Source organism: Perissodus microlepis, chromosome 6 (assembly GCF_051167445.1).
Source record: "Perissodus microlepis isolate ML-2025 ecotype Zambia chromosome 6, ASM5116744v1, whole genome shotgun sequence".
In the NCBI taxonomy this organism is placed as follows: domain Eukaryota; kingdom Metazoa; phylum Chordata; class Actinopteri; order Cichliformes; family Cichlidae; genus Perissodus; species Perissodus microlepis.
The window spans coordinates 13,484,481-13,504,164 of NC_140466.1; the positions used below are offsets into that span (position 1 = coordinate 13,484,481).

Consider the following 19,684-nt stretch of genomic DNA (forward strand, 5'->3'; position numbering starts at 1 on the left):
GTGTCATGAGATAAGTGATTCATCATATACAAGATAAAATTACCACAACCAATACCAGCCACTGCGTCCAGACACATGAAATAAACTTTAAATGCTTATTGTCAGCTGTGGTTTATCTGGACCACACGTAAGTGCAGAGAACTATATCGCAGTCTCTTGAGATGCAGGAGACGGAGAGAGCCAGCTTGACCTATCTGCAACTTCTATCGTTCTATTTCTGGCTCTGAGCTTCAGACCTGCTGCTGTTTCAGGTCTCAGTCTAACTGGTCCAGTCTCAGTCTAAGTCCAACCTTTACACCCTCCCTGGCTTCTTATTCTTATATCTAGCAGTGGCATGCAGTACAACTATAGCTTGCCTTCCTGTTTGACAAGATATCAAAAAAGACACGCCTTTACAATTATACACTGGGCAGTAGAGTCAATCTACTCTGAATGCAGTTTCCAATCACTCGCCATATGTACAGATTACAACACATTAATATAATAACCTGGCTTCCAGGGTATCCATCCATCCATCCTTTTTCTACTGAGCACTTGAGTCTGGGTTGCGGATGCAGCAGTCTAAAGGCTCCAGTATACCTGCTGTGTCAGTCACTTTGCTGACTGCCAGTAACATTGTCATACACCCACATGTATTCATGCTCACGGTTACAGCACAAATAGCTATTGCACTATTTTGCAACATAGATGTCATCACTCAGACAATACCACAACATCAGCACTGACTCTGAAGGAGAGGAAGTCAAAACAAAGTTAAATTTTTCAAACTGTAGCAACATCTACTTCCATATAATCTGTTAATCTCTGACCTTCTTTATTGTTATATCATTGAAGCGGCAGTAAATCCAACCGAATCAGACAGTCCTGTCTTCAAACCAGCTGTAGCTGCAACGGTGCAAAGGACCGGGTTACAAAAGTCAAATTTGCTTTAGGAGACCCTACCACGAACAAAAACCACTGACAACATAGCTCCGGGGATCACCGAGCCACACAATCCCCTCAACCATCACAAGATGGCAAAAACAGGTGATGAAAAATTAAGATTATATTAAGAACTATAGATTTCCAGTCTCACAATGACATGATGTCTCTAAGAAATGATTTTCAGTTTGAAATTAAAAAATAGCAGTAAATGCCTCAAAGACAAGAAATCAGTATAAAATTCTCATTTTGGGGGACAAGCCTGACACAAGCAGTAGGTAAAAACCAATAGTGACTTTTTTGTTTGTTTTTTATTTACAGTCATTTCCTGCGAAAACTATGCACTGAGCTGACAAAGGGTCATGAGCAGTCCCAAGTCTCCAATATGCTGGCTATCAGTCATACTTAGCACAGCTGGAACACAATTGGGTATCAGACACTTAATCTAAACAAAACACACAGGAACTTTGAAATGATACAACTAAGAAATCAACTAATTAGGAAGTCATTGCACGCCTTTGCTCATGTGTGAGTCCACTCTGCACTTTTAGGTATCATGCTGGCACTCCAAAATCAGAGGTAGCCTTGAACACACTGTGTGAAAGTGGCTACTGATGGAATGTGTTAGTAAGCGTGTGCTTTGAAAATTTCCAAGTGTTTGCTTATGCATAAAAGTCAGTGTGTACTTGTGCATTATGGAAAAAAATTGCATCCGTATGTTTACGTTTTTGAGGCTGTGTGTGTGTGTGTGTGTGTGTGTGTGTGTGTGTGTGTGTGTGTGTGTGTGTGTGTGTGTGTGTATTTGTGTGTGCCTGAGGTCAAAGAGACATAAATTCTGATAAGCTGGGTTTCCCATCAAAACAAACAAACAGGGACCACCAAGTCTTGTGAAATCCAGTGAATCTCCAGTGTCTTGAATATAGTTATTAATATGCAAGACATAGATTTGTGTATTGACTTTTCTGTGTTGCTTGTGTTTACTAAAGGAAACTTGGTGGTTTTTAGACATGACTTGAAGGTTGTTGCTTTCACTTCTACAATAGAGGATTAAAAAATTATTAGAGGCATAAAAAATCCAATGAAAGATACCAAAGAACATCACTGCAGTGAGAACAGTGTTATACTGTGCAATTCTGTGTTGTTTAAACTACAATTAAAGTGTCACATAAGGCAGTGTGTATCTCTCCCAGTGGACTGTTCTGTGGACTGCTTTGTATGCAGTTAACAAACTGAACAGATCCACTGAGATGCAAACTGAAGCTGCACCTTGTTAACACGATATCTCCTCAATGTGAAGAGGAAGCAGGAAGTCTTTAAATGTCACTGATTCATAAGTAAGTAAAATTTTATTTATATAGCACCTTTCAAGATAAAAATCACAAAGTGCTTCACAGAAGCTAACACCTAAAAACAAAAATCAACCAAAAGCAAGTTTAAAAAGATGAGTTTTTAGCTGTTTTTTAAAAGCGACCACAGAGTCCACAGATCTCAGGCTCAAAGGGAGAGAGTTCCACAATCTGGGGGCCACAGTTACAAAAGCTCTGTCACCTTTTGTTTTCAGCCTCGTGTGTTGGACAACCAGCAAGCCCTGGTCACATGACCTCAGGGACCTGCTGGGAATGTATGGATGTAAAAGTTCACTTATATATGTTGGTGCTTGTCCATGCAGAGCCCTGAAAGTCAAGGTCAAAACCTTAAAGTGGATTCTGAATTTAACAGGGAGCCAGTGCAGCTGAATCAGCAGGGGTGTGACATGGGAGTACTTGGAGGACTTGGTCAGAAGCTTTGCAGCAGCGTTCTGAACAACTTGCAGATGCTCCAAAGAGGCTTTACATGAACAAGTAACCAAAGAATTACAATAATCCAGACGAGATGAAACAAATGCATGAATGACAATTTCTAATTCGGAGCGCGATACAATGGGACTCAGCAATGTTTCTCAAGTGATAAAAACAGGAGCGAACCAGAGATTTTACATGAGCATCCAAAGTCAGAGCTGAGTCAATAGTAACACCAAGGTTCCTGATAGACGGTTTGGCAAATGTAGCAAGTGGAACCAAGTTTTCCATAACACTAGGTACAAAATTTTTAGGAGCACAAACAAGGACTTCAGTCTTCTCATTTAGTTGAAGAAAGTTTCCAGCCATCCAACCTCTAATGGAGTCTATGCACTTATGCAAAATCTGTAGCTTGGAAACATCACGGGGCTTAAAGGAGATATATAACTGAATATCATCTGCATAGCAGTGATACGAAATGTCCTTAAAAGTGCTCAATAATTGTTGAAGAGGAAGTAAATACAGCAAGAACAATAAAGGCCCCAAAACTGAACCTTGTGGCACACCATAGGCAAGAAAAGTAGAAGAGGAACTGTACTTAGAGGTAGCCACAGAAAAGGATCGTTCATGCAAATAGGATTCAAACCAGTCCAAAGCAGCCCCTGATATACCCACCCAGTGTCTCAGCCTATCTAGCAGAATATTTTTATATAAGGATATAAAAATATTATTATTACTATTATTGATCATTACCTGTAATGTCCTTTATTTAACATAATTGTTTATTAGCCTAACTAACACTATTTGTTAATTAAACTTTAAAAAAAAGCCTCTTTATAAAAAAGAATAAAAGAGCTGTGAGTGCAGGGAACACAGTATCGTGTGGCAGGAAAGCCAAGACTATAAAATGTTTTTAACCATGAAGCCCAACAACAGGTCCCTGCCAACCCACATTCTTCACCTGGGGATGTTTGTGGTTGAAAGCATGTACAAAGCCGACAACCAACCAACACCTCAGTTGTGTGCAGCTGCAAACAACCGTTAATGATCTCTCCACAAGTTCACCTATGGAAACCTTTACAGGTTTGACTTCTAGATAGATGCTGTTGGCCAAATGTTCTTTTTCTTCTTCAAAATAATGAAACTTAAAGAGACTTAAAGAAAACCCAAAAAGTGAAAAACTGTGAAAACCCAAAAAGAAAAGACAAATTTAAAACACCAGTACAAATGTGGCATAAAATCTGCAATTAATCCGACAGGAAAATATGATAAAAATGAGTCACTCATAAAATTAAAACTTAAAAAAGTCAATAAATACATAGCAAAGAGGGAATAAAAAACGTTTTATTATAAAAAACAAACAAACTTCTTTGAAGACAGTCTATAAATATTATCTACGGTAATATAGAAAAATTTCAATGTTAGGCAAAGGGCGAAGGATGAGACATTATCTTCCTTTGCTTCACTATAAACTTCCTGTTCAGCTACTTTAAAGTGTTAGCTGTCACTTTCTCACATATGTTATGTCTGAACATCTCATTAAAAAGTGCAAACGGTTTGCATGCTTGGGTTTGCATGTGGTGAATAACAATCTGTGCGCTACCTGTACAGGCTCTTATTTAAAAGACATATTAGCATCTAAATAATGTATTTCTATTACAAAAAATCTACTACTTTAAAGATCCTTTATGAACATATATATGTCATAAACTCTAAAAACTGATTCTTTGAATGATAATTTGTGCTCTCACATTTTATAATAATATGTGTTCCTTAACCGAAATTGAGAAATCCAGAATGAATATGCAAATACACTTTTTCTGATGTAATCAGCCATTCAGATGGCAACAACCCAGTAGACATGGTCGATACTATTGCTTAATGGGGAACAAAAGTGATTTAAGTGACTTTAAACTTGGCGTGGTTGTTGGTGCCGGACGAGTTGGTCTGAGTATTTCAGAAACTGCTGATCTATTAGGGTTTTCCAACACAGCCATCTCTACGGTTTACAGAGAAAGGTGAGAAAAAGAAAAAATATGCTGTGAGTGGCAATTCTCTGGGTGAAAATGGCTTGTTGATGTCAGGGAAGAACACCAAGACTGCTTCACACCAACACAACAGCAGCAGTAACTCAAATAACCACAGAGATATGCAGAAGAGCATCTCTGAACACACAACACATTGAATCATGAAGCAGATGGGCTACAGCAGTAGAAGACCACATCTTGTACCACTGATGTGAACCGAGGATACAATTCACACAGAATCACACCTGCTCTGATGAGTCTCAATTTCTATAAGGTAAAGTATTAGCAAGGTATAACTAATAAACTGAGTGTTTGTCCTACTTGACTTAATAAATATATCGTCCAATATGTACATTCTGTGAGTTGTGATTCCATCCATCCCTCACACTGATTCACCCATGAAACTCAGATCTAGGGGAACACAGAGAAACTGTACTTGCAGGTTGGTAAAACTCCAGAAAGGCTAACAGTTAAATTTAACCACCCTTTGAAGAATTGCGTGCCCCATTCTTTTGTTTTTATTTGTTCATATGGTCTAAGGAGCTTGGAAAGAAAGGCGTCTGGACTTCTTTAAGTTGCTTGAAGACGTTTCACCTCTCATCCGAGAAGCTCCTTCAGTTAATGGATGACAGGTGAAACGTCTTCAAGCAACTTATAGAAGTCCAGACGCTTTTCTTTCCAAGCTCCTTAGACTACGATGACCTGGATGACTGAGAACCTTCACAGACATTTGTTCATACGGTTTGAGTTATCCCAAACATCAGTTATACGTCAGCTAAAATGCCTCTTCAATTCACCACACAGAAAATAAAAGTTTCTTTTAACCATTCCTTACTGTTTGTGTGTGCATGTGTGTGCAGGATGTGTGAAAAACAGTGTAAGTGTGAGCTGTGACAAATAGTCTGCATTCACTGTCAAGCATCAGTCTTTGAAATAGTTCATCGACAGCTGCCTGTGTTGAAAGGTCAAGCGGATGAAAACAGAGGATTTCTGAGTTTAGACCCAGTTTATCCCGCAACAGTGGAAATTCAATGCCTCACCAATGTTGCAATAGGAAGATATGCAACAGCACCTAGCTCAAATGCACTTGGGTACTTACATCCTTCTGCACCACCTCCCCCCAGCGAACCCTAGATCAAACCTCTTTTTAGACAGGCACGTCACAGACCATTAACATGAGAGACTCCCGATCCGTTCATTAGGATCCCAGAGAGTATAAATACCATCAGCAGGCAGCCCAGGGGACTCTCATCTATCACTTCACCCATCATTCAGTAGTGGAAGCACTGACTGATATTTCTTAAGATGCAAACCTAAAGTCTCTTTTTCCTTACAACTGTACAAACTTGCAGTCAGTACTCATTGAAGAAATAGACATCAAATAAACTTAAGCTTCATCTTAAAAGAACAAAATTAAGCCACATTTGGCAGAAACATAAGTACACTCATATCTGATCCAACATATGGATATTATCATTTAAGACATGACCACATCAGATGGCATTTAATCCAGATATGGCACGCCTAAATCACTTAGCATTTTTGAACAGATGAATATTAAGATTTAGGTCTGTGACTCCACGGTTCAGAACATTTACTTAAGTCATCTGTGGCCCTCTGCAGAATACACAATTCCAGCTAAGACTATGTGTCTAAGAATTACTGAACTTAACAGAAACATTGTACCTACTTGAAAGACCAGATTTTCGATTAATCTTCTTTCGTGAAGAATCAAACTGTAATACATTTACTTGCTCTTGAGTTTTCACTTAAGCAACACAAATACAGCGAAAGAAAACATTTATATTCCTCTTTTCATTATTTTCACATATTTTATTGTGATCTGTAACAAAAACAGTGCTGCTCACTTTGTATCCTTTTGCTGCTGTGTAACATTCAAGCTATTTACTCTTTGCACAGATGACAATCTGAGAGCCCTGAAGCTAGAATTTAATAGCTCTTATTATTTGAGCATTCGGCAGACAAGGCTAACGATAATGTGACTCACATCATACAAATCAAAGCGTTTGAATGCATCTCCCTCTTACTAAATCTAACGAATTTAGATTGCTGGCATGCATCATGTCTTAGCAGGAGCATCCAATATCTGGAACGCATCTGCACACACTGACAGTCACATCTGACCTTTACCAAACGCTACCAGATTCACATTAACCTCCCACATGTCTACGCTTATGTTGAAGTTAAAAAATTTTTTGTCTGAAATAAAAGGGCACGCACGGTGCAGTGTTGAAAGAGTATTATGTCAACTCACTTTTTATGCAGTGTCTCTGATGCATAAATCTGGAGTGAGAGGCAGTTGTAGACCTGCTGAGATCCTCTCTTCAGCTCTATAAACTCTCATAACAAAGACCATGGGAACTCGGAACAATCTGTATATGGCTGTGTTCAGAAAGAAAAGCTTGAAGTTTAAATAGCATTTTGAGTTATGAGGACAATAAAACTTTTATATACACTTATAGTATCAATGAGAATAACATTTTGTGAGTGTTTCTGTAAGCCCACATATTTGTTTATATTAGCTTGCATCCTCCCCTCAGGAGACTTAATTCCTTTCCAGGTCCAAGCTGACAAAGTTTATGAGCCTCTGTCCTACCAGATAAAGAACCCGCACCAAGGCATAGCCAACAAACATTCAGCTATGGCAAATGGTCAACACTGTGAGGGACTGCATATCAACAGCCTCCTTTAAATGCACCACCAACAGCATACAGAAAAGACGCATCCTGCATCTTAGCATGCCTATTTGCTCTACGCTCGAAAAACTGGATTAAATCGTGCTGGTTGAACACAATTTAATCATGGCACACATTTCGATGTAATTAAATCAAGTATAATAACCCATTCCTTATCATGTAGTATCTTTTGCCTTTTTTAACAGCAATTCTTTTGTTTGTTTGTTTGTTTGTTTGTTTGTTTTAAATAAAATAAATTCTGCGGAGAAGACAGCAAGAAGCAAAGCATCCTCCAGCAGATATATATCCAGCGCATCTTTCAAATAGAGAAGTATGTAGTAGTAAATTACTCCAAACAGACCTTAAAATCAAATCTTGGAGTGGGCTTGGCATTTTCACAGAGCTTCATGGTGTACTGTCTGCTTTATTATAGAGATATCATATCTCTTTTCTGTTTCTCTATCCGCCCATCTTTTCTCTCTCCTAAATTCTGCCTGCCAACCCGTGCTCCCTAGAGAGTTGGTTACATATTGGTTCCAACACCCTCGTACCTCCAATTCTATTATGGGATTCCACGGGGTTTTACAGCAGTACGAATTCTCACTGTACAGTCTTAAACAGAGGGTTTGAATTGCCTTCAGAGTAAACTCTATCCTGTATTGTTGATATATGTTGGACCACTAGTTTCTGAATGTTTCAACTACTATGGTCCAACAGTGATTTGTCTTTGCAGGCAGAAGCCTCACACTTTCCTACTTCTCTGATTTCTCATCTGCTGCAGTCTCATTGCTACTGGCTGTCGTGCAAATTTGAGATGACAAAGTTTACAATCTGCAAGCCGAGAGTGACTTCGCAGCCAGCAGCATTTCCGAACACCTCGCTCGAGTCGTGGGGCTGATCCATGGTAACGACTACAGCATGGTGAGAGAGGTCAAACTTCACTGGACACACTGTGTGAGCAGAGTACATTCTCTTATTCCCCGTGAAAGGAAATGAGTAGCTGTGATGCTTCTCCTCACATGTGCCCACTCCAATAACCGGCCAAAGACATAATACTATCTGGCATTTATGACAGTGTGACTTTATCTGCACATCTTGTGTGTTTGCAGGCATGTTTGAGTCTATAATAATCTCATTTTGCTACAGCAGTGCAGCCCAAAGAGGTCTGCAGGACATGTCAGCATCCACACACCATAATAAATTCAGTTCAGTAAGCACAACTAATCAGCATCAAGTTTCCTTGTGACCGTGTCCCTTTGGAAGCAGTGTATGTGCCGAGGTTTGCACGGGGACGTGTGATAAAAAACGTGCTGGGATTCAGTTCAGTAAGGAGTGGGAGACTGATTTGTTTTGTTTTGTTTTGGGGACTTTTAAACAAAGCTAATCGCATATTTCACCTAAAGTTCAAATCTTTGTCCAATCCTAATTTGGAGGGTCAGTTTTATCTAAAAGTGAAAGGTCTATGTTAGAAATTTAAACACTGCTACACTGACCTGTGCAATCCCTCTTACCACCCTTCACCATCCCAGTCTGTGTCAGTCTGACCAGTTGTCGGGAGTGACGACAGTGGCGACAGGTCAGACTGACTCTATCTCTCTCTAATTCTGAGTGGTGTGTCTGAGGTATCTGCTTGATTGCAATTGAAGACAGGTGACCCGAGGCAGCGCAAAGTCTCATCAGCTTTAATTTGTCACACTAAAAGCTTCTACAAATACCCAACTGTGCCACTTCAACCATGCCACATAACAGTCACCGCTATGATTCGACAAACTGCATTCAAGCCATCTGATCTACACTTGCTATGCAGCATTTGATTGCTCCTATACTGTTTCTGTGCTCACTTGTTGCACATCCACCACTTCCAGCCTTGGGTCTTGCCTTTCACTCTTTGCTTGGAAGGGGAAGCAACAGATGTGCTTTTTAAACTTCCAAATACTTTTATTCCTGCCAGTTTGGATATTTTTGCAACATTTCCATCTCAAGCTCGCCTTTAGGCCACAGTTTCCCCCTCTCTGCCACTCAGAAGATGTGTTTAAGTGAATTTACAATGGATTCATATCTTTGCACCAGTAGCTGGCTGAATGGTGAAATGGCAACTGCTGGGCCAGAACAGGCCTGTCTAAAAGAGATGGCCAGCACCCTTGCTGGAAGGAAATGGACTAAAAATACAGATGAAAGGCTCCATTGCCTGTGACAACCCAAGATGCCTGTGGCACAGATGATGCAATTTAGCTCCACTCCAGTTTAATCTTGTTTTCAATTCCCAAGCAGAGTCCTTGTAATGAGACATTGTGTGTCCCAAGCCTTGTAACCACAACACCTCTTTTCACCCACCCACTTGATTCTGCCAAAATCTTCTCCTGTGTGATCTGTCATTTTAAATATTAGGCCATATTAACCCCAACAAAGGGCTGGTAACACCTTCTAGCTAAACATTCTTTTGTGACTTACATTTTTTTATACAGGTATGGGGATTAAAAGTGAAACAGGGGGATATCGTGTACGTGCATTCCTTCTCGACCCTTACGGGATCGTTGGTTCCGTGTAAAATGTTTTTTAAAAAAACACTCTGCCTGGCTGCAATGTAACCCTCAGGTCAGTTCTGTCTGTTTCCAAGCAAATGAGACATAAAGGGCACTGCGCTACAGCCTAACTATGTTACTCTGTCACAGCTATCTGTGCACTGAATTACCCCAAGGGGCTAGGTGTCTAAATGCGTGTGTCTGTGTAGGTAAGAAGAGGGGCAATCAGCACAAAAAGATTTACAAATTGCCCCGGGGTCATATGTGCTGCACTGGTTAAGTAGACATCAATGATGCAGCAACATCAACCTCTCAGTTTCATCTGCTGAGCCCCTGTAGTGAAACGAAGAGCGCTTGCATTATTGATGGTCTTGTCTTGTAAGGCAACGAAATTACTTGAGCTGCTGGTAAAATTACACCAGTCAGTCATACTGAAACATTTAGTTAAACTAAGTGCTTTAATCTGTCTTATTGTGATACCAGCCTGGAATTTGCCTACACCTGATACCTCACCACTTTCCATTTGTGTATTATACACCAATTAACCAGACGGTAGAAATCACTTACCCAACATTATGTAAGCCTCCATGACTGCTATCTAAACACTGCGATCGGTCAACACATGAACCCTTGAACTATGAAGGTGTCCTGTGTTGTGCATCAGGCCCACACCAAATCGAGTATCAGCTTGGAACTAATTTAGCCATTTGATCAGTAAGCCTGTGGCCTGAAATCAAATCTTCTTTAGCTAACCTCTTTCAAACTGGTAGGTGAATTCAGTTTTGGTTATTTCTTTATAGACAGAACTCTCAAATTTAATCTCATATAATACTACTGGCTATACTGTAGTAGATTATCTGAATACTCTACCTGGCTGATGGTAAGTATAATCCTATCTGCAGCCTGCCGTACCCTTAAAACACACCCTGCAGCTGTTGCTGTGAGGAATGCATTCATGGTTATACTGCCCCATCAATTCAAGGCTAAACACTAACAACGTGTTTGCTACTGAAAAGAACTAGTTGGGCACCTTAGTGCGCACTTTGTTTCTTCCAGGAAGGGAGTTATAAAACATAGACGTGAGTCATAAAACGCAGGTAGCCTAGATACAGCAGATCTTTGGGATATTTGCTGGCTATGGGAGTTATTGCCTTCCCGGATTGCACGCCTGGGAGGCAGAAAGCCATGTAATATGTGTGGTTGCCCCTGGCAACAGTAGTGCTACTGTAAGTGCACAGAAATGTATATTAAAAAGAAGCACCAAGTATTCTGATAAGGGAAAAGACAGCATGCAGTCTTAAAGGATTTGGTCTTTGGTGGTAATGTTTTTTCCTGAAATTGTAGAATTACAGAGTCACGCACTTCGCTGCATGAACAAACGGATCAGAATAATTCATAGTCACGGTGTTCTAAGTAAAACCTTCTTTTATTGCAGTGGATTTCTGTGTATTAGGACCCCTCTTAGGAGCTGTTCTGTTAGGTAAGTATACAATAGCTTTTACAATTACCTTAAGAGCAGGAGTAACTATGATAAATATAGTGGCATTTAAGTAAAAGTATGCCATTACCTTGGCCTAGAGAAACAGTGTGAGGAATATTGGAAGTAATTTTTGATCAGGATATTTTCTTCAATGTGCATATAAAACAGTTACATAGGACTGCTTTCTTGCATTTGCACGATATCTCTGAAATTGAAGGATCCTGTCCCAGAGTGACACTGAAAAGCTAGTTCATTGATTTATCACTTCTAGGCTGGACTACTGTAATTTCTTATTACCAGGATGTCCTAAAAACTCCTTCGGTTGATCCAAAATGCTGCAGCATTCTCAGAAATCCAGAATCGAACTTAAAATCATTATCCTTGAACAATCAGGCTCCATCTTACCTTAAAGACCTTGCATTAAATATTACATTTCAGCCCAGTAGAGCACATCGCTCTCAGGCTGCAGGCTTACTTGTGGTTCCTATGATATTTAAAAGTAGAATGGGAGGGAGATCCTTTCAGGACCCTCTTCGGCAGAAGCAGCTCCCAGTTTGGATTTGGAAAACAGATACCCTCTCTACTTGTAAGATCCGGCTTAAAACTTTCTTTTTAATAAAGCTTACAAGGGTTGGATCAGGTGACCCTGAATCCTCCCTTATTGCTGCAATAGGCTTAGGCTGCTGGGGACTTCCCATGATGCACTGAGTCTTTCTCATTCTCTCAACTCTTTTCACTCACCATGTGCTCATACACCACTTTGCATTTAATCATGAGTTGTTATTAATCTCTGGCTTTCTTCCAGAGTGTGTCTTTTGTCCTGTCTTCCTCCCCTCGCCCCAATCAGCCGCAGCAGATGGCTGCCCTTCCTTGAGCCTGGTTCTTCCTGTTAAAAGGGAGTTTTACGTTCCCACTTTTGCCAATGGGGAGGGAGTGCAGCACTCCGAAGTTTTATGTAACACATGTATGAAACAGAAATGAGTGAGATTTACCCTGAGACTATTTCATACAGTTACAGCTTCAATGTCTTCCACAGAATGCTCTATTTAAAGAGTATGACTAGATGATCTTGAACGGCAGTGTGACATATCTCTAGTTACAGGGGCCAGGCCATGCTGCTGCTACACTTGGAGGTCATGAATGTCCAGTAGGCAAGCAGGTATGTAAATGCAAGCAAGCGGTGGTTGATGGCAGATAGCTGATACTAGAAGCTGATAAAGAGGCCAGTGGGAGACCTCATAAACGTGTCATATAAGAGATGATATTCATTTCAAAATTTTGATGGGCCAATTAAAAATAGGATTTTAAAATAAAGCTCTTTTTTAATTTACTAAGTTAAAATGATAAAATTGTCAGGCAAAAAACTAATTTACAGAATTGATCACTTTATGAACCATTTCAACTAGAACTTTAGGCACAAATGCCAAGTTGTTTAATAATGCAAAATGCAAAAAGAAGCAAAACTAATACAATGGCAAATTTCATGGACGCTCACTAAATTTCACAGTGTCTCGCTAGGATTAGTTTTTCTTTTCGGTCACGATTTATTTTGACAGGTACAGAGAAACAGCTGCTCGAACTGTGTGCATCTCTTGGCTTTGCCAAGACAGATGTAGTTTTGTTGATTACAGCCACCAATCCTAAATTGCCCATCTGTCTGTGAACTACATCAGGACCCAGTCATCATTAATGCAACATTTGTATGCCAGTCGGGTTGTCTCTGAACTCCGTCCTACACAAAGTCACAACCTGTTTTTCAAAGATGTTTGGAGATTGCATTGGTTTCTATTGCTTTTGATACTAGTTCCTAATCACATTTTTGTAATAGTTATTTTATGAAATTCATTGTAAATGAAATCAAATCAACAGCATTGCCAACTTTCCATATAAACTCAGCAGCAATTTCATTAGGTATACCTGATCATCTGCTCATGAATGCAAATTCATCAGTCAGTCAGATGACAGGAACTTTAGCATTTAGCCATGAAAACATGGTCCAGAAAAAGAATTGGGGAACAAAGGTGATTTAAATGATTCTGAACTTGGCATGGCTGTTGGCTTCAGCCGGGTCTGTTCAGAAACTGCTGATCTGTCTTTCCCCACACAGCCATCTCTAGGATATACAGAGAATGGTGAGGAAAAGACAAAATATCCAGTGAGCGGCAGTTCTCTGGGTGAAAACAGCTTGTTGATGTCAATAGTAGAAGACCACACCGAGAGCCACTCCTATCAGCTAAGAACAGGAAACTGAGGCTACAAGTTGCACAAGTTGGCCAAAGTAGGACAATAGATTGGAAAAATGTCTCCATTTCTGCTGTGACAGGTAGGTGGTAGGGTCAGAATTTGGCATAAGCAACACAACAGCGTTCTGCCTTGTATAAATAATTCAGGCTGCTGCTGGTGTAATGGTCTTGGGCATATTTTCTCGACACACTCTGAGCTCCTCAGCACCACCTGAGCATTGTTTAAACACCACAGTCTACCTTAGTACTGTTGGTGATCACGCCTTTTATGACCAAAGTGTGTTCATTTTCTGATGGCTGCTCTCAGCAATATAACGCGCCATGTCACAAAGCTCAAATCATCACAAACTGGTTTCTGAAACGTGACAATGATATTATTGTGCTCATCTGGCCCGCACAGTCAACAAATCTCAATCCAAAAGAGCCCCGTTGGCATGTGGTGGAACAGGAGGTTCAAATTATGGATGTGCAGCCAACAAATCTGCAGCAACTGTGTTATGCTGTCATATCAAAATGGAGCAAAATCTCTGAGTAATGTTTCCAACAATCTGCTGAATGTAAGGTTACCCTAGACAAACCTTACTGACACTGATGGGATTCATTGGGTAATGCTGGTGGGGCAATTCATTTTCAAATACTGGTGCAAATCAGCTGATGCCATAAAAGCATCAAATGTGGTACACAGCACTATTTCAGAGAGACAATAAAGTCAAGTTTTCCTTAAGGGTTTCGGGAGAGAAAATCACTGAGAGAAATATTTTAGTCACTTTCACTAAAGGTGGCAACCAGTTATTCAACGGCAACACAAACAATGAATGAGTTTGCCACCTGCTGCTGTAGTAATTCAGCACTGAGTCAACAGGACTTAAAATTTGAATGGGCTTCTTCAGATAACCATAAGATTCATTTATTAATGGAACTATATAAAGGATGGTGACACATTCAAGGAAATAAACAAACCCTTTATCCTGAGGGAATCCAGTGGTTCTGGTGTGCTGTGGGGGCCATTCTCCTGCCATGTTTTGAAGTCATTTCTCTCTCTCGGAGAAATGGGCAGATACTAGAAGAGGCACTAGAACGGCTTTCCATCTCTCCACTAAGTCATGTACAATCAGTCTTAACAATTTTCCACCATAATCACCACATTTCTGAGATCAATATTTACATATGTAGCTATCAACATTACTCTATAGAAGGCAGGATTTTATTTCATTTTTAAACATCTGGAGTATCTTTGTCGCTCAAGATGCTTGGAAAGTGATACTTGTCAGAAGAAATGTCAGTTTAATTTTTCATTTCCCCCTTTACAGACAGCTGCTTCATAACACGATAAGGAAACATGGAAACACTACAGCTGTCAAAGAGCGACACTGTTCGGGAAAGAGCGAGGTCTGGTTGGTGCAACTGCATATCGGTGGCACGTACTTCAGTTTAATGACAAGGAAAGCACTTCCTCGTCAACAAAGATGTAAGAGGCAACAGCTGGGCTTTAGTTACTTACATCTGTATCGGGCCCCTTATCTGCCCCCGGGCAGGAGAACGTGACAAATTCATGGCATCTCTTGTGGACCACAAAACAGCAAACTGTGGGAGATGGGGAGAGAGAGAGAAAGGAGAGAAAGGGTGATGTTAAAATACAGTGTTTTATTATTAATGGATATATAGGCAGCAGAAAGAGATGGAGCTCAGATAATACTAAAAGGAATTGAAGAAAGACTGATGTCTGGGCTAGGCTCCGTATCATGTGTCCAGATGGCCAATCCTGCCTGCAGGCTGACTGCTCTTATTGGACAGTACAGTGCCACCTCCTCACTGATATGACCGGAGCTAAGGCAGACACTACGTACACAAACTCACACTCTATATTATCCACATGAAGCACACCCAAGGCAAACAGATTCACAGGCTGACAAAACTGTTTAACATGTATCCACAGAATACACATCCAGACTCACACACTTGAATGTATCTGCCTACACGCTGTCAGAGTCACTCTCTCGGTATAAAAGCCAGGTCACCGAGTGCACTGTAGTACGCAGCCAAGTAAGTGACCGACTCAACGTGGAGAGCGGCGCCTGTTTCTGGTGCTTAGAAATTGGGAAACAGAAAAAAGAGACAGGCTGGGGAGGGTCTAATTGTGCAAACTGGCTAGCACAATTGACAAAAACTGCACATTATGTCAATAGATGTCGAGGCTGCCCCTTGTTAAAAATAAATGTGTCTAGATAAATGTTATTTCTGTTTCTCTCTCCTTTCTAAACGCAAGCGAGCCCCTCTTTTTCTTCCTAGTACTTAGTGTTTTCAAGGCTACTGCTTACAGAATGAGATGAAAGCATCTGAATTGGTAGTTTTCAATAGTCTTCACTTCACACTGAAAATCCCTGAGCAGACTCCATTAGTGATTTATGAGAAATCAATGATGTGATGCATTTTCAGAGACATGGCCTGTTTTTCAGTTTCACTTTTTTAATCTTTCAGCTGTTCAGCAAAGTAATGTGAATCGGGTCCTATCTTTCACTCATGCACACCCACCTCTCACCTCTCGTTATTTAACTACATCCCTGTCAAATAGCTCTACCCAGGAACAAGGAACACATGACTGAGTGTTAAAAATGAGCTGTGATCATCCCCATAGCTAAGCATACATCTGTACACCACCCCAGGAGGTTTTTAAGTGCAGACTTTAAGCTTTATTTCAAGGGGTTTCAATGACTTACAGCCACTTTTATACATAATCTTGCATTTACAGAGACTTATAATACAAGAAATCAACATCAGTTTAAATATAATGATTGCTTGACTGCAAATGACTTCAGTCAAGAAGAGATCATCACCCTTGTGATGCTCCGCAAGGTCTTCACTAAAGCTGCTGCTTATTTCAGCAGCAACTTTCAGTTTTGTCTCCAGCGACTGCCATCAGAAACTCTCATGTTCGTTTTGCCGTTTGCTTTGGGTCTGTATCCATTTGCACTGCAAAGCGTTGCCCAATTAGTTACGCAGTACTTGGCTGAATCTGAGCAGAGAGTACATTTCAGAATTCATCCTTCAACTTCTATCGGCAGTTGAATAATCAATAAACACTAGTGACCTGGTTCCACTGGGAGCCACACATCCCCATGCCATTACCATAATTGACAGAAGATGTGGTATGCTTCAGATCAAAGCTGTTTCTCTCCTTTTCCATTACTTCTCTCTTTCCATTATTCTGGCAAAAGGCAATCTTGGTTTCGTATTCCCAAAGGCTTGTTTTCCCGGAGCTATGCAGGCTCTTTCAGATGTTTTCTGGCAAAGTCTTTTCGGGGCTTCTTGTTCTTTAATGTAACCACCTTACTGTAAACCCTCTGTATTTACAATCAAGAAGTCCTTTCCTGATTGTAGACTTTGACAATGATATGCCTACCTCCCTGGGAATGTTCGGATCTCGGTTCTCCCGTACATGTATTTGTTTGTTTGTTTTTCCAGCCTAATGATCGTCTCCTTCATTTGCATTGACATCTCTTTAGACATCTATATTGAGAGTTCCAATAAAAAGATGTGAAATGCAAGTTTAACACTTGCAATCCACTCCAAATATTTTATCTACCTAGTTTGTCAGGAAATAAGAAGGAAACACTCCTCATCGTGAAATGCAAATGCTTGTCAGTTGATTGTTCAATTAACTTTGAGCCTCCGAAAATTGGGACTATACATAACAATCGCTGTAATTCCCGAACAGTCAATACAATGGACTTGAAATTAAACTCAAGAAAATAATAGTACCACTAAGACTTGCTAAACTGTTTCTGTGTTTTATGCACAAACAGAATTTCAACTTGTCGGCTTGTGAGATAGAAAACTTTCTGACATTCTGGATTGTCACTGTCTGTCATCATATCCGTCATTACATTTCATATGGTATTTTCTTTGTCGATATTTGGAATGTGGCTGGTAGACACCCAAACCAAACAGTGTCACAGAGACTGCTTGTGTCAATACCAAGAGTTTTGTTTGGAGTTTTGCCTAGATACCAGGTAAAACTGGTTTTAATTAAAGTCATATGGTCACAAATCACTTTCTCTACTGCATTTTTTCTATATACACTGTACTAAACAATAAAGAAAGTGTTATGCTGAAAACATGATGGTATTCACATGTGCTTTAATGATGGCAAATCAATACAGCCGCCCGCACACAGATATATCACACTACCACAACTTGACACCTTCTGACACCTCTTGTCTCCTAGGAGCTATCAGTCAGTACAGTCAATAGCCAACATGAAACCATGACCCATAACTCACACCACAGCCAACCCACAAATCAGACAGGTCAGTGATTTAGGACCTCCACAATTCATCCTGAGGTAAATAGCTGATAGGACCAAGTCCCTTAAGTTCACCCTACGAACACTAAATGTCGACAGAATGTTACAGCAACTACTCCTTAACCCAGTCTTGTGTTTTGTTCTTCCAGTAACACTGGACTTTCTTTAAAGGTTGTAGTTTGTTTGTTCTTTTAGCAGCCAGCATTCACCAAACGCCAAATCTTCTTTGGTCTGTTCATTCAAAATAAGTGCTGATCCTGTTGCTGAGCATATTTAACTCATAACGTAGTATATTTATGTTGAAAGACATTATGTTGTAGTTATCAAGTCCCCCACCTGAATGACCATATCATCTCAAATGAGGGCAGCTGGTGGCAAAAACACAAATTCATCTAAAAAACTTTTGAAAAATTATTTTAAATAGGGTCTAAATTCCTACAGCAACATTTTTAAAGTTTGAATTTCGGTTGTGGTTTACTCCTGTTCTCCTTTGTTGTTTGGTTTAGGCACCAAAACTACTGCTTTAGAATTAACATGAGATTATGGCTTGAGTTAAAAGGTACTCTTTCAAAAACACTGAACGGATTAGACCAGAGCAACGAGTTCCTCTGCATCAGCACTGCATATTTTGCATGCATTTCATCATTTCACTTCTTCTTCTTCTTGTGTTTAATTATGACTTGTGCAATAAAGAAAATGCAAAACATATGTGCTAATAGCTTTCGTCCGCTTTATTTTGGCACTCCAGCAATGCATCATTTTCAGATTCCTACATCAGTAAACTTGTTTAAGTTAAATTGTTTGGATCAAACTGGCCAATTTTTTTTATTCCTGGCAAAGAAAGCTGTTGTCTGCAACATACAAACCGATTGCTTTTTTCTGAGATTTCTATAATGGGGCTTGCATGTCGACATGAAGGGAAGGAAAAAGGCGATGGTGTAAATTTGAGCAACAGAGGTGGCAGGCAATTAGTTTAGCAGAAACGAGGCAAAGATTAAGAACATCGAAACTCAGTATCATCTGGTGTTCTCATTAGAGCGGAGCTGCTTCTGATCAGTTTTCCCAGCGGCATTTCTCTGAAGCAACACTTAAGAGGTTTATCACATACATCATCTCTGATTGCCACTGCTGCAGCTTGTTTCCATTAGGGCACCAAGATAGTTACTTGATAGTTACTAAAGTAACTAAAAGGTCTCCCGGGGATGGATAAGCATTATGTAAGTGGGTCAGTAAGTAGAGGGGATAAATGATGCAAAGTCTTTATAACAGGGTGGTCGAAACTGGCAACAACTTTATAGGTTTATATATACCACTGCAATTAGCAAAACTGCTAGATATTTAGATCAAAACATCAACCTCTAGGAGGGGAAATTTATTATTAGGCAATTAAGGATCAAACAGTTGGTTACGTGAAGGTTTGCCACGTGACTTTTCCAAATCCGGCACGATGTAAGATCTCATGGACTGAACCAAAAAAGCAGCTCAGTTGTGAAGATTTAATGACATTTGTTAGAGTTTTGTCTTCCTTGGACCTAAAAATTTCCTCACTCTCTGGAAAGGATTGTTCATTCTCTAAGTGTAATAGAGGTTTTTAAATCACTACTTTTTTCCCAAAAGAGAACATAGCTGAGATATGCTCCTACTCCCACTCTGGAAAATCAATTTATTCCAAAGCGTTCTCAGGTCACAAGTTCATAGTAGCAATTTCCTGAAG

General features: G+C 40.0%; 1 protein-coding gene across 3 annotated transcripts in view; it reads right to left on the bottom strand.

The window, feature by feature from the left end:
• The window catches only part of prkcaa (protein kinase C, alpha, a), a 133,617-nt gene that overhangs the window by 67,922 nt on the left and 46,011 nt on the right, over positions 1-19,684 (bottom strand). For all 3 annotated transcript variants that reach the window (XM_084930877.1, XM_084930875.1, XM_084930876.1), the window contains exon 3: positions 15,169-15,251. In XM_084930877.1, coding sequence (XP_084787003.1) covers positions 15,169-15,251 — 83 coding nt within the window. The remainder of the gene's footprint in view (positions 1-15,168; positions 15,252-19,684) is intronic.